General features: G+C 40.2%; 3 protein-coding genes across 4 annotated transcripts; 1 reads left to right on the plus strand and 2 right to left on the minus strand.

Moving 5' to 3' along the window:
- The first annotated feature begins 1,041 nt into the window (after positions 1–1,041).
- Positions 1,042–5,228, plus strand: erlec1 (endoplasmic reticulum lectin 1). Of its 2 annotated transcripts, none has more exons than XM_020921291.2 (14): positions 1,042–1,365; positions 1,441–1,545; positions 1,695–1,775; positions 1,929–2,006; positions 2,076–2,133; positions 2,203–2,246; positions 2,329–2,552; positions 2,832–2,976; positions 3,056–3,217; positions 3,297–3,356; positions 3,422–3,546; positions 3,622–3,699; positions 4,118–4,193; positions 4,575–5,228. In XM_020921291.2, exons 1-14 carry the CDS (start codon positions 1,228–1,230, stop codon positions 4,644–4,646), a joined length of 1,446 nt encoding a protein of 481 aa, XP_020776950.1. In that variant the 5' UTR covers positions 1,042–1,227; the 3' UTR covers positions 4,647–5,228. The 2 variants fall into 2 exon arrangements, with proteins under 2 accessions (XP_020776950.1, XP_020776951.1); XM_020921292.2 differs by having other exon boundaries at positions 2,079–2,133.
- A 771-nt stretch (positions 5,229–5,999) lies between these two features.
- Positions 6,000–10,419, minus strand: gpr75 (G protein-coupled receptor 75). The gene is made up of 2 exons (XM_020921094.2): positions 10,281–10,419; positions 6,000–8,131 (listed from the first exon to the last, which is right to left on the minus strand). Exon 2 carries the CDS (start codon positions 8,003–8,005, stop codon positions 6,356–6,358), a length of 1,650 nt encoding a protein of 549 aa, XP_020776753.1. The 5' UTR covers positions 8,006–8,131; positions 10,281–10,419; the 3' UTR covers positions 6,000–6,355.
- Positions 10,213–15,563, minus strand: psme4a (proteasome activator subunit 4a). The gene is made up of 23 exons (XM_055162759.1): positions 15,537–15,563; positions 15,390–15,452; positions 15,221–15,316; positions 14,996–15,127; positions 14,697–14,906; positions 14,476–14,612; positions 14,341–14,394; positions 14,117–14,246; positions 13,957–14,038; positions 13,721–13,874; positions 13,576–13,645; positions 13,366–13,491; positions 13,133–13,285; positions 12,964–13,068; positions 12,796–12,887; positions 12,596–12,727; positions 12,310–12,518; positions 12,124–12,209; positions 11,802–11,930; positions 11,448–11,603; positions 10,769–10,931; positions 10,549–10,682; positions 10,213–10,421 (listed from the first exon to the last, which is right to left on the minus strand). Exons 1-23 carry the CDS (start codon positions 15,546–15,548, stop codon positions 10,287–10,289), a joined length of 2,760 nt encoding a protein of 919 aa, XP_055018734.1. The 5' UTR covers positions 15,549–15,563; the 3' UTR covers positions 10,213–10,286.
- Positions 15,564–15,608: the final 45 nt, after the last annotated feature.

Genomic DNA, 15,608 nt, shown 5'->3' on the forward strand with positions numbered 1-15,608 from the left:
CTTTTGTAAGATAGACCTATAAAGAGGTGGAAGAATGTAAAGGAGGTATGGCCATGTGTTAAGTTTTTTCAAATCTTACACCTCCACGTTCCTCTCCTCTTAATCCTGCTTCTTTTTGTTTCAGGTTTTCCATTGTAATCTCCCTCCTCTTTCCCTGGCTCAAAATCAATTTCTGGTTATTCTACACTGTGGTTATTCTTATAGCAACAGTGACACCATCAGGTTCCTAAAGGAATAGCCATGTTCATTTGCAGCAGGATATCGTTGAACTTTGCAGTCCCCGGCAACAGCAGTGAATCTCCATCATAGAACTATGATCTCCACACATGGCTGAGGTCTCTTCGAAACGACTGGTATGCATTTAATAGTTTTCATGTGAACACTCGAGGCTCGTCCTTCTGACTAGTGTTGCATCAACAGCTATTTATGTGAGAAATAGTAGGGGACCTAACTACAAAGAGGACAAAAGGACAAGGCGAATAATTGTCAATGAACAGTAGCCTAGGCTATATTTAACGTTAAGAGAAAATTCGGAACTATCACATTAAAGTTGATCGTCTTATTTAGAGAGAGAGAAACAGAGAGAGAGAGAAACAGAGAGAGAGAGAGAGAGAGAGAGAGAGAGAAACAGAGAGAGAGAGAGAGAGAGAGAGAGAAACAGAGAGAGAGAGAGAGAGAGAGAGAGAAACGAGAGAGAGAGAGAGAAACAGAGAGAGAGAGAGAAACAGAGAGAGAGAGAGAGAGAGAGAGAGAGAGAGAAACAGAGAGAGAAACAGAGAGAGAGAAACAGAGAGAGAGAGAGAGAGAGAGAGAGAGAGAGAAACAGAGAGAGAGAGAAACAGAGAGAGAGAGAAACAACAGAGAGAGAGAGAGAAACAGAGAGAGAGAGAGAGAAACAGAGAGAGAGAGAGATATTAAATGCCACTGCATCATTAATGCACATTCAGTTCAATTGGCCCATTATTATAGATTCCTGAGTTGGCCGCTGGATGTCGCTGTTGTTATTTCAACCCCTGGGCCGGAAAACGACGTGGCAAACAAACAGATCATTTCCGCTGCGATTGTTGTATTGACATCCGTCTCGCATTGTCAGATTGTGAGCCTTGTCAGAGCTTACACCTGGACGGCCTTTAGTGCTTTTATCCTCCGTGCAGCACAGTGTCTGTGTGAGGTGTGTGGCCCCGGTCGGCCCGGGGGGAGCGGCGTCGGAGCCGCTGAAAGCAGATCATGGCTGGGCTGCTCTGGGTGCTCCTCGGAGGGCTGCTGGAAGTCTGCTATGGCATCTCTGCAAACAGAGGAGGCTACCCTACTTTTACAGACGAAATTCCCTTTAAAATCACCTGGCCTGGATCTGAATTTACGCTGGTAAGATACACATTTACAATCAGATTGTAACGCAAAATCTACTATAAAGAGTTAATGTGTAAACTTATGTTACAGCCAACATCAGGTGCATTGTACAATGAGGAGGACTATGTTATTATGACAACCACAGAGCAGGAGAAGTACAAGTGTCTTTTGCCTTCTTTGAAGTCAGGAGATGAGGTAAGGAGTCACTTGTATGTAAGGATTAAGTTTGCTCTTAGCTTTGTTAACCTGCTCCTTTGTTTTGTTTTTGAAAGGAAAGATGTGTCAGGTATCCCTTTTACATACAGATGTTAAAACATAAAAATATATGCATTTATTTGTCTTAGGACGATGAGAAGGAGTACAAAGGACTGACTGCAGGTGAACTCCTGGAGCCATTATTCAAACGCAGCAGCTGTTCATACAGGGTGAGTTTCACTTCCTTGTTTCAAACTCTAGATAGTTTATGTTTCAAACCGCTCAGTGACGCAGCTGAGTCAGAAAGGGACAATGGGCATTTAAATACTAACGTACAACTGTCAATGGCAAGTTTCATTTTGACACTTCTAACACTGTTGCAGATTGAGTCATACTGGACCTATGAAGTATGTCATGGCAAATATGTCAGACAGTATCATGAAGAGAAAGAAACTGGACAAGTCAGTAGTATTTCTATTATAGTGCCTTTAAGTTCCATAAACATGGTTAATAACTGTTTTTTTGTGAAGAAGGTCAGTGTGCAGGAGTACTTCCTCGGCAATATGGTACAGAAGAGTCAGTCTACAGGTGAGAGGACTTTTTCTTTTGCTACCTCCTAATACAAAAAATCTAACTCAAGTTTGTATTAATTTTCAGAAAAGCCTGAGGAGACTGAAAGTAAAAAATCTGAAGACACAGATGTTAGTAATTACTTTGAGGTTTCCATTAAAACATGCTTTGGTAGTATTGTAATTAATCATATGTAATCTTGTAAAATATCAGGTGCCTACTAAGAACATAGAGGGCCAACTGACCCCATACTACTCTGTGGACATGGGCAATGGTACTCCTTGCACCCTGAAACAGAACCTGCCCCGTTCTACATCAGTGCTTTATGTGTGTCACCCTGAGGCCAAACACGAGATCTTATCTGTGGCTGAGGTCACAACCTGTGAATATGAGGTGGTGGTTCTGACACCGCTGCTCTGTGACCACCCAAAATACAGGTCTGTTTTCCTTTTTTTTTTTTTTTTGTACAGCTACATGCAAAAGTTGTTAATCTAGTTTATAAGTTACTAATGTATTGTACTCCAGTCACTCCAGGAGCCTCATTCAAATTCAATTCATATTTGAGTGCATGTAGATGTAATGATTTATTTATCTTTTTATTTGTCAAACCTCAGATTGACTGTATCGTAGAACAAGAACCACATTATAATAAGACCCATTGGGTTTTTTGGGTTTTTTTTTTCAATGATCCATTGGATTTTACTCCTATGTTTCAGATTCAAGACTTCTCCAGTCAATGCCATCTTCTGCCAGGCATTGTCAGGCTCTCCTCTTCGACCCCAGCGGCTCACAGAGCTGGACAAGGAGCGAGAAGAGCAGCTCAAACCGCCTTTTAGCAGCAGTGCCCCTGAAACCAAAGAGGTCAGGCAGTCTGACATGCAGAAGAATACTAGCAGTTTTTTGGAAAAATAATACAATTAAGTTGATTTGAATTCGATAGGATGAGGCATCTCCAGTGAGAGAAGAGGCCTTTACCTCCACTCACAAACCCATGACAGTTGGAGGGCAGACCCAAGTCACCGTGGGAACAACGCACATCTCTCGTCTAACTGATGAACAGCTGATTAAGGATTTTCTTAGTGGCTCGTACTGTTTGCATGGGGTAAGAAAAGCTAATTTGATATGTTATAAAAAGACTTGCATTACAAATAGAAAAGTCACATAACTGGTGTGTTTTATAGGGTGTAGGGTGGTGGAAATATGAGTTCTGTTATGGCAAGCATGTCCATCAGTACCATGAGGTAATGCGTGCTTCTTACATTAAAATTTCTAACACATTTAGGTATGTATTAAATGTATTTTTCAGGATAAAGAACAAGGAAAGAACATTGTGGTTGTAGGGAGCTGGAATGTTGAGGAGCATATTGACTGGGCCAAGAAAAATGTAGCTCGATCCTACCAGCTTAAGGAGGATGGAGTTCAGAAAGTCAAGTATGTTTTTTCTTATACTTTTTAATAAAGTATATTTTGATCAAGATTTTTCAAAACTGTTCACTTTTCCTACAGGTTAGTTTCCCACTTTTACGGACATGGGGATGTCTGTGATCTGACAGGCAAACCAAGACAAGTTGTTGTGAAACTCAAGTGAGTGAGAAAATATTCTAAATGTGTATAAAAATTGGTGTGTATACAAGTCAAAACCTGATCCTATCAGATCTCAGAAGCTAAGCACGGCCAGGCCTGGTTAGTACTTGGATGGGAGCCCCCTGGAAATTCCAGGTGCCACGGTTTGGTGCCAGTTGCAAAAACTGTCATTGTGTCCTTAGGCAAGGCACCTCACCCACACAGTCTAGTAAGAAAGTGGTGTGTGCGTGAGTGATGATGGTGGTGGGAGGGGCTGTTGACGCAAATTGGCAGTCTGCCCCAGGGCAGCTGTGGCTACAGTAGTAGCTTATCACTACTGAGTGTGGAGTGAATGAATATTGCTCTGTAAAGCGTCTTCGAGTGTCCAGAAAAGAGCTACATAAAAAAACGTTTGTATTTGTATGTTTGTATTTCACAGATGTAAGGAATCAGAATCTCCGCATGCTGTTACAGTGTATATGCTGGAGCCTCAGACGTGTCAGTATGTGCTTGGGGTAAGTGTTTTAAATGGGTAATTAAACAATAATACATTTGATTTAGAGGCAAAAGAACAGTAAAGTTGACTGCTACTGCGAATGATAAAAAAAAAAAATACAGTTCCGCACACCTGGAGAATATATGATGACACTACATGTATTTTCAAAACTGGAAATAATAACACATTTTAAGGGCTAAACTACATTTTAAAGTCATAATAAGTATTTAGTAATAAAAGGTGCAGTGCACTGCAAATATGTGGTTGATAATACTTTGGCACCACAGGTCTGTCTCCTCGCTCTTGACATCTTACTGAATATCTCCATAAACAAGTCTCTGCTTCTAAAGTATAATATATTGATCTTGTACAAGAAAACATTGTGGCTTCTTTTCTTCAGGTGGAATCCCCGGTTATATGCAGAGTTCTGGATACAGCAGATGAACATGGACTTTTATCAATATCCAGCTAAACTAAAGGGAGTATATCAAAGAACACTGGAGAGGGAACAGAAGATTGGAGGTCAAAGTAATCACTCTTTGGCTAACTCCATAAAGCCAAATATGAGGTGCACCAACATAAGCCCAGAAGACTGTTTGAGCCAATGATCCACTGCAGCAGAGTAACCCTGCTAACTGATAGACCGCACCTCACACCAAAAGTTCATCACCTCTGCTTGTTCTGTGCTTTTCCTAGTATATTAATGTGAAGGAATTGAGTAAAACAACTAATCCATAAATTTCAGGGGAATTACAATTATCAAAAGAAAAAAAAATATGTTTTGTTTTGAGATGAAAAGCTACTTTTCAGTGGCAGTTTGCACTTGTAGAGTCAGGAAGCAGCAATATGTGCTGTCTGTTTTTGCTGTATGGTTGATTTTAACTTATGTTGTTGAGTAGCAGAAGACTTTTTTATTACTGAAGTTACAAATGCCTGTGGATGATGGAAAGAGTATTTTGTTTTTATGCAAATGCACACTGGGATTCTGATGAGCTGTATTAGAGAGATAATCCAACTGATTTGAATTTACTAATAAAAAAGCTCAAAATCAAAATTGGTCTGGACTTGGACATGATAGTTGTAAAAATGTGCTCCTGCTGGTTTAAAAAAAGCAATTCACTCAACTGAGCCAGTGATGTCAGTAATGATCATATACTGTACTAGGTATATCACATTGTAGAGAGCCCTTTTAGGTTCACTCAAAACTGACCCTGGCTTTTTGATTAGAAAGTCAGTTTGAAAACCAACAGAAAATGTTTGTTTATATAATATATATTATATATATATGTGTGTTGTGTATATATATATATATATATATATATATGTATGTGTATGTGTATATATGTGTATATGTGTATATATATATATATATATATATATATATATATATATATATATATATATATATATATATATATATATATATATATATATATATATATATATATATATATATATATATATATATATATATATATATATATATTTCATAAATACGGAATAAATATATGTAGCTATTGTTATTTGTAAAATTCATACCTGATTTCAACATGTCTATGCACAGCTGAATGACACAAATAGGTTTAGGAAAATCGCACAGATGCTGCATTTTGTCAAATTGAAATGGATTATAATTAAACCACCAGAGGGTGCTGAAGGGCTGGAGAAGCCCATGTTTAGTTACCACAACTGCAGTCAACACAATATTGGCATTGTTATAAGAAATGACAAGAAAACAGTGTACAGAACATTAAAAAAATTAAGGATGACCATCTTTCATTTGCCAAACATTTATTTGTTTTAAAAAGTTTTAGGATCACAAACATTTAAGAAGCAAATGTCCCTCCATTCACATGCCATTGTCAGCCATGTGAGGACGTGTGCAGGTTTTCATAACACGGTCACTACAGCAACTGCTTTCAGGGCTCAGCACAGAAATCAGTTCATGTAGTCTGCAGCATTTTGAACCAAAGTCTTGCATTAAGGATGGCACATGCGTGCACAGTATTGTGTTAAAATGCACTAGAAAGTTTGAGCCGAAAACAGATTACAATACATTTTAGGTTTCATCTCAAAGAGTAGTATTCAACTCTATATCCCCGCTTGTGTGTTCATATCCAGGTACCTAAAGTGAGATGAGCCCTGTATTAACACTGATCTATAACAACAGATGTCTAAGGTTTAGACGGAGGGAATGGGAATCTGATGCACAGAGGTGCTGTCAAAGTCCTGTAGTGCATCTTGGTGGGTGTGGTAGTGCATAGCTACATAAGACTTAGCAAAAGCAAATGTTTGTGAGCTGACAGGCTGCAGGCTGGTAGGTGAGCTGGGCCCAGCAGATGGACTGCTGTTGTATATGCTGTAATAGGGCTCGATGCGGGTGTTGATGGGTGTGGAGGTGCTGGGGGGGCGGGGTTTGCGTGTCCCGGTGCCTTTAGGGCTTCCTACACAATCCCTGGAGTGGCTGGGCCCACATGCCTGATCAATTAGCCTTCTCTGTGGTTTTGGTGACAGGACATACGCCGAGTTGGTCTCATGGTGGGATGACTTATTGCGGTTCACTTCGAGACTGCCTTTTCCCATTGCATGAAGGCGGGTCTTTTGCTTGCAACAGAGAAAACCTAGTGCCACCCACTGAAAACAGCAAAGGACGCGGCGGCGGAGGCCGGCGCTGTTGCGAGAATACACAAAGGGATTAATGCCTGACTTGAGAAAGATGAGGACAAACCCGCACAGTTCAAACTGGTAATGTGTAAAGTTACTCTCTGGTGACAGCACATCTTGTGCCAGTGAAACTCCCATTGGCAAGCAGCACAGCAGCACAGAAAACACAATAACTACACAAGTCACCACTGCTTTAGAGTCTTTGGCTGTGGCCAGGTTGACTGTGGACACCAGCTGACAGCACGTAGCTCCTGCTGCGGCCCCTGGCACAACTGGCTGATTTCTGTTGGCAAAGGAGCGAGTCTGAACATTCTGCAGTTTATTGTATGTCTGGTTCCTATAGAGAGAGGGGCCCTGAACACCACACTGCATGCTCTCAAACCCTGCTGCAATGAGCGGTGGAGGAGGTGGGGGACAGGTGGCGTCCACGCTGATTATGGGACATTTCCTCACCTGTGCATTCTTCCTCAGGGTCTGAGCGATCATGAGGTAGGACACTGACACCACAGCCACACAAAAGGCAAAGTCTGCCAGGTAGATGTAAAGTACCACCCTGGCCTGGCCACCCCCCAGACCAAAGTGAGGGAGGCAGGGACCATCTCTGCGTGGATAGGCCCTCATGGTCAGCAGAGCCGCCATGGTGAAGCTGGAGGTCCACAAAAGGGCAGTCAGGGCCAGGGTACAAGGGAAAGAAGCAGTTCTGTTCGGTTGCTGTCCCAATACCATGCGCAGTCTGTGCAGGGCAATGACAGCCACCGTCTCCAGTGACATGATGATGAAGCCCGAGCTGGTCAGATGGAAGGCAAAGCAGAAACTTTTGGACACTCCGTCCCCTCCACTGGCATCCAGAAAAAGCACCAGCGCAAACATAGGTGCTGTCACACAGCAGATGAACAAATCACAAAAAGACAGGTTGAGAATCATGAAATCAAAGTTAGTTCGAAATTTGCGGAATGCTGGGTCAAAAAAAGAAAGGAACACAACCAGATTCCCATAAGAGCCCAGACAAAAGATAACAATGAGGAGGAAAGAGCAGAACGTCAATGTGGCCGTGTGGATGACGGCCCATCCTGCCAGGGCCTGTGAGCTTAGGGCTCCAAGAGGAACGCTGAGGTTCTGTGTCCTTGGCACTCCCACCAGCTCTGGGGGTGGGACAGTGGTGTTCATTTTATGTTGTTCTTCTTTTGAATTCTACTGGTTGGGTTTTCACATCCTTCTTATATAAAAAGAATAAAATCACGTTTTCAGTTCCTGCAGCTCTGGCTTGGACACCATAGCCATCGGTGTAGGATGCTAAAAGACAGAGAATAATAATCGTTATTTTATTCATAAAGAAACGCACAGTGCTCACAGCTTATCAATCACGTCACGTATATCGACAATTAGCGGTCTGCAGACGTCAATTTTACAGCATCTACGTTTATAGCCCGCTGTAGCTATGCACCACTGCAATTATTCCTTAACGCGCCCCAGCAAACAGCATACTTCAATTTTAGTCTATTTATATTTACCGCACAAGCCCCTTACAGCCACCAATGGCCGCATATACTAATAACAGAACAAAACGTACCATATGAAATCAGTAGCATCCGTCATCGTTATTTGAAACCTTCTCCATTTATCTTCATTTTTAAGCCGCAAGTAAACGCGTCGCGTCTTTTGTAGAAGAAAAAAATCTCTCGTATTTTCAGAGCTAATCCGGCAAAATTACGCGGCATTGGGGCGGATGTTCGCAAAAAAGACACACTCCTCCAAATGCGTAGTCATTTGACATAATTAAAACAAAATCTGACGGCTTCTTTGGGTTTTCTTGACGATATAACGGACTCATTCTTGTGTCGGAGCGACGGCTGCTGGACGTGCGCTGAAAAATGAGTATGAAGTCACTGCCTACGTAGGCTACAGGCATGAGCATAACCACTGCATTCAGGTAGATGATGCTAGTCCATGTGGAAAATAAAACCTCGCCTTACAATGCCATAAAGAAAAAGAGACGAAAAAAAACTGACCGCATAGATCTGATTATTACAGCAAAAAATCGAACTGCTTTGACTAAATTGTTACATAGCCCATTATAAATGCCACCACTGTTGGCTATATTTTTCTTTATGTTAAAGGGGGGCCTAATATGCTTGTAATATTCAGTTGTAAAAAATATAATAGGCTATATATAATAGTAGCCCATTTGAAACAGTAACGCAGTGGTTGGTTTGCCGTGCTGCAGTTCTTAGCAGCATCTCAACAAGTTGCTAGGCAACAAGTATGAATGATGAATTTCTATAGGCATTAATTTTTAACGCAGGTCATAATCATGTGCCATAGACTGCAGACAGGCTATTAAAGAATCTAGGTATCTGTGTTAACTAATCTACACAAGTGTATTTTGACCCCCAGACCTTTGGTGCATGGTTATTTTGTAGCATTTTAGACACTAATTTAATATGAAAGACCATCAAAAACAACCAATTAAAGCTTGATACAAACTTTATTATAACATTTAATGAGCAAACATTCCATCTAAAAAAGTCACTGCAGATTTGGCACTATGCTATACATAAGTGAGATCCTAAATTCATCTATGTTCAGACTGTTTCAAGTTATCTGGGAAAACAAACCAACACAGTTTATTGTCAGAGTTTTTAGAAAATTTTTCATACTCCATAGAACTCAGGAACAGGCATTTTGGTTACGTTTTTGCACCGAGACACATAATGGTTATAGAACTGTGTTTCTCACAGCAAACATCACACTGCACAGCAGAGGGGAGCATCTCCTCTCCCTTCATTGCAAAAAAGTACATGAGAGTAGTCTAAATGATTCGAATAGGACATCAACTACATAGTTTCAGAAAAAATAAATCTTTAGCACTTCAAAACGTAAAATAAATAATAAATATGTTTGTGCATATTTGCTATAGCATGACATATGCATACATATGTATGTATAGATCAAACAGACACACAAACATTGTGTGTGCAGGTTCACTATTGGAAGTAAAGAGGATGTCCTTCACTGGACATTGTGTTGGCTCAGAGTTTATACTTGGATACAATCCTGAGAAATGTGTGGGACACCGGCAGATGTCTTCAAGCATCTCCAAAATGCACACACACTCCTTTGTGCACATGCACACGAGATAAAAAGGAGGAAACACTGTACAATAATATTACAAGCTGCAGGCCTTTCATACCTGCAATGATTAATCCTTAAATATTAAGTATAGTAGAAATGTAAATTAACTAGATAAATACAAATCAACAAGGTGTTCAGTCCATGTGTCACATTTCAGTATTTTTTTTTTTCTTCACGATTCCCCTCTCTCAGATACATCATAAGTATCTGCCTTATGAAGGGTTGTCTTTATGGTGCTGTAAAATAGTAACACATTCAAGAGACTTTTTTTTTTTATTAAAGCGTTATAGGGGTTTATTTGGGTAATTACCTGGTATTAAGCATAATAACAGGGAGACACAAGCAGGTCAGTCAGGACAAGGAGCTGATCATCGGTGAACTGCTGCTTATGCTGCTGCCAGTTGTCATGGTGTGTTCGCCTGAAGTTTGAGAGGGTTTTCTTCACAGTCATCTGGGAGGAAATAACATGCTTTACAGATACAACTATTTTTTGAGGAACAACTCTAATTTATAATTATGAAAATATGTAATTATTAAAACATATATATTGACATATATATTCATTAAAAGGTCCAGACCTCTATAGGTTGGGTATCATTCAGGTGAGCACTCAAGTCCATTAACAACTGAGGCATCCAGGTGGGGACATCATACGGGCTGGAGAGTATACATGCACTCAGTCCAAGGACACCAGCATGGCGCCGTACCAGATCTAGAAAAACATAACAAGATATTTAAAAAAAAAAAAAAAATTTGTCTCATGGTTGAAAAGATCAAAAAACATTAAACAAACATTACCAGCTGAAGGTATGGGGTCCACCATAGCACCAAGCTCTCTCTTCCTCTTTTTTGGCAATCGTGTCTTGCAGAGAGCTTCAAAATGAGCTTGCATTGGGCCATCCATTGATAGAAAATTGCACTGTAGAAAGCCACTGAGTGTTGTAGCAGCCATTTCTCTAACCTGTAAAAATGAAATGGATAAATTGTTTGTATGTATTTTTTTTTTTTTTAAACAATTTATTGGATGCAAAATGTACTACATGTACTTGTAAATAGTTTTAATCCCAAACCACACAGTACTGGAGGTTGAGTCGTTTATCAGCATTTTAAATAATAAAACATTTTTAACCTATTGTCTTAAACATGACTCGTCATCCCAATAGAAATTTGACTCCATCCACCCTCAATCTTCTTTCCCTCTGTCCCTTATATTCTTTCAATCTGAACATGATTGCCATAGCAACAGATCACTGCAGCCTCCCGTTTCCATAGGAACAAGAAAAGAGACAGAGGGTAGAGAGAGAGTGCTGAATCACCACAGTGAAGCTAGACACTATGAGCACCACTAGCATAAACAAGCAGGTTACAGCAAATACTGGGCCAACTATTATATAATCAGACTGTCATGTCCTTTTAGTGAATCTGGTTTTAGTGAGCACACACCACTTTCCCATTGTTGATAAAAAGTGCACTTTACCTCAAGTTGTTCATCCTCCAGAAGTTTGATAACCAGTGACCGGATACTGTTCACAATCTCCTGGTCGCTCATGACAGTGAACAGGTTATAGAAAACCATGATTTGAAGATATGTCAGTACAGTGTATCGAGCATGCCAGGAATTACTGCCAGCAATCTGCAACATGTTACATATAAGGATCAGGACATGGCTTCACTTGCATGTTTGTATCACATATGTAACAACATGTAATTGATGTTGATAGCATAGTTTGTGATCATTAGCTGAAGCATTATATTTATGTTTATTCACCATTTGGCCTGAATATTGTTTTGTCCTATTGCAATCATATTATGTTAACATATAATGACTCACCTCCCGCAGCACCTCTAGAACCATGGGGATTTGCTCTGTGTAGAGCAGCCCCTGAGACATTAGAGACAGGCATGTCTTTGCATCACGTTTTAGCTCATCATAACTGTCATCATTCTCAACTGGAGCAATCTAAAACAAGGAACATAAGTGACATAAATATGAGTGATCAAATACAACATTAAAAATGATCGCAAAAAAACAACATCTGAACACTGTTGAAACACTGTTGAAACCGTCTTTACATTGAATGGATGAATGAGGGATTACACAGTGTCATGATCAAGTATACTGTACTTCAGACAGGACAGAAAAAAGTGCCCACCTTGAAGAGTAAAGGGAGGAATCGTAACTGTTCGGTAACAGCAGTGGAGAATGACCGTCCAGCACTCGCTTTTAGCCATTTCAATACTAACGGTAAGAAATAGGATTTAATTTAGACGAGTCATAAAATACTGATAGCATTTAGAATGGTCTTACTACAAATGAGCAGTTACTACAACAATCCCACCTGTTTTTAAGAGTTTTATCGCTTGGGTCCTCTCATCTTGCTCCCCCACCTCATTCTCCTCAATCACATGATTTTGTATTTCTTCATCACCTTCAGTCAGAGGTTTCAGACGCAATAAAACACGTTCAGTAAAATCACAGATGCGTGGAGACATGGTTGGCTCGGTGAATGGTAGATTCACATCAATCATGAAGATATAAGTGAGGACGCTGGAGGAAAAAAAATAACATTTATAAAAGTCAAGATGATTAAATCAAATGTCGGTCGATTTTTCAATATATCTTACCTGCCAATTCTTTCTCGCACATTTTTGTACACTTGTGTAAGTTTGGGCTCTAAATATTGCAGCAATCTGTGTAGGAGCTCTGGAACACGCCACTCCTGTTGAGCAAGCCCTCCTTGCAGCACATACAGGCGACTGGGAGAAATGAATGTGTTAGTGCTTGCAGTTGTTAATATATTTTTGATCATTTATGTTGTGTTTACCAGGCATCCACAAAGGACCCGCCTTCTCCATTCACAGGAGACTCCATGAGCATCTCAAACAGCCAGTGCAGTTTTCGTGGGTCTCTGCTCTCCTACATAAGAGAAAAAAAACACTGTAGCAGCAAACAACTTCAGTGTTACAATGTAAAGGAATAGGCCTAAACTTACACAAGCAGTGGCAATGCAAGTGCCCCAATCTGCATAGGTTTCTATTGTGATATTTGACAGAGCAGTGCGTAGTAAGGGACACAACATTTTCCAAAGTTTTTCAACCTAAAAATGAGTCAAGATTAAGAATTTTATGTCTTAATATTTTAAGTATCAATTTCAACTGTACCTTTGGATAGCTCCAGTGTTTGCAACCTCTGATCAATCCAGAGATGATCTCCGCCACACAGCGCTGCTTGCTTTCATGGGAGTCTGCAACAAGGCGCTCCATGTGCGGCTGCAGCAGTGGCAGAAAGGCATCATGAAAGTTGCGGAATAAACCCTGACAAAAACAAAGAACAATTTTTACTTTTCTCGTTTGCAATAATGATAGCATAACTTGTATTTATTTGGGACTCCCACTTTGAACAAACAAAATCGGCGCGGGCTGAATGTGTCTTTGCCCTTTCGGTCTTCCAGGGACAGAAACTCAATGAACTGGTTGATGAAGGCAGGGTCGGTGAAATGGTCATATATAATCTGTTCTCTCTGTAAATGACAGAAGTATCATTTAAATTATAATAAATACACAAATACTGCCATGTAGCAAATTATGACTAATTGTGCATTTGCCTCGGTCATTTCGTCTCTAGTAAGGTCTTGTTTGGGCTGTTCTTCTGACGGTGCATACATTGTCAGCTCCCTAAAAATTAAATCATCATTAGAAATCACAAGAAAATATGAAACAGTGATACATATGGTATTTTCAGCGTCTCACTTTGGCCAGGAGTAATATCCCCAGTGAGTCTTTTCCACAAACACACACGTGTCCCAGGCCTCCTGTGTGCGCGGCAGGCTGCTGCTATCATACTGAAGCCACTTGTTGTCCGGTCGGTCTCCTGCTACAATATTACTGGACCCCTTGATGTCACCTAGAGCAAATTTGACAACACAAAATGTAAATATATAAAAAATAAAATGCAATAGATCAACTATTTTACATAAAATACTTACAAAGCTTAGATGGACTGACTGAGACTTTCTTATGTGGTCTCTTAATCTGTTTCATGATTCCTGCTACAGCTGATATTGCCACCTAATGGAGAGAAAAGGTAATGTTTAAAATAAAATCTTAAGAAAAAGATCAATTCTTTAACCAAACTCTGTAACCAACCTTGCGAACATACAGCGAGTCATGATTGAGACTTTTAACAAAGAAAGTGATAGCAGCTGGTGGGAGTTGATGGTCATCTCTCAGTAACAATGACAAAAAGCCAATTGCAATATGTTCAAATTTCCAGGGCCTAGAAAAAAAAAAGAAAAAAAAAGATGTTAAAGGCGATAAACTAAAACAACTCACAACTGACAACTCATCAGCCCAAAAATACACAGACTTACAAGTTTCTGTTGCTTAAGTTATCCAAAAGGTCAACAATCAGTTGATTATATTTCCTACAAAACATGGCATGTTTTATTAAGTTGAAGAAAATGTCACTGAAGTAATGACAAAGGTTAGTAAAGGAGTTAACTCACTGCACAGACTCTGTGTTCTTCTGTTCTTGTCTCTGCAAACCTTCAGCTACATTCTCATCTGTGGGAACAGGCTCAGAGGGCACAGGGGCAGCAGTGCCCATAAGCTGTTTGGCCACAGCACAGCATTCAGAGGGAATCTACATGCATAAAAAAGTTAAGTAATTATATAGATAATATTTTAGTGAATATAAATGTCTGATCATTATCAATACTAGTCGTACAGCAAAGTCGATGCCAATAGTCTCGTACTGGCGGTGGATTTTATCTGCAAGGTCATCGAACAGGCGCACAATTGAGGGCTTTTCCAGGGACATAGCAGAGCTAAGGCCAGACCGCACAATAGCTGGCCATGTCAAAGAAATACAATCCCAGTCATGCAGATTGGCCAGGCACACACCATTGTGATTTCCAAGAAGGCAGTACAGGGCACCCTGAAACAGAGAGAAATGTCATGATAACGCAAATAAGGAAACTCTGGATTTAAAACCTATAGTTTTCTATAGAGAAAGCCCTGACATACTTTGAACTGCTGCTGGGTAACACTGCTGTTGTCTGGGTTGAGAAACTGCAATACATGAGGAATCAGATCTCTGCAGCAGAAGTTATAGGTCCCCAGTGCAGTGAACAGCACAGTTTGAGCTCTGTTTCGGACCTGTGAGATACAGTTTTTTGATTACCTTTTGAGTATTATGTTAAACGACTGAATGTTATCTTCACCATAGACTCACTAGTGGCAAGAACTTACTTGGCTGTAGGTGCTTGTGGAAAGTCTTAACAGATCTTTCATCAGGTCTTGGTGAATAGTTCTGTACTGACAACCTTCCACTGTCAGCTTTCGCAGCTAAAATCAGCAAAAATTTTTGTAAATACAAGAAATGCAAATGAGCCCATTAAAAAAAGATGAGATTAGGTACCTCATGCTGAAGCATAACTCTGTCTATGAGCAGAGCTCTGATGTGCTGCTTTCTGCCATGGAGCTGTAGGAACAAATATTTTGTCAACGAAGACTTGACAGTGTGAAATCCTGGCCTATATTAAAACAGTACAACACAAATGCTCACTCTGTTTTCCATTGATTTTTTGACAAGGTTGAAACTTTTCCAGCGGGAATCAAACTCGTGCTTATGCGAGCC

The sequence above is a fragment of the Boleophthalmus pectinirostris genome, unplaced genomic scaffold (assembly GCF_026225935.1).
Source record: "Boleophthalmus pectinirostris isolate CB_2022bp ecotype Guang Dong unplaced genomic scaffold, ASM2622593v1 HiC_scaffold_5, whole genome shotgun sequence".
Lineage (NCBI taxonomy): Eukaryota > Metazoa > Chordata > Actinopteri > Gobiiformes > Gobiidae > Boleophthalmus > Boleophthalmus pectinirostris.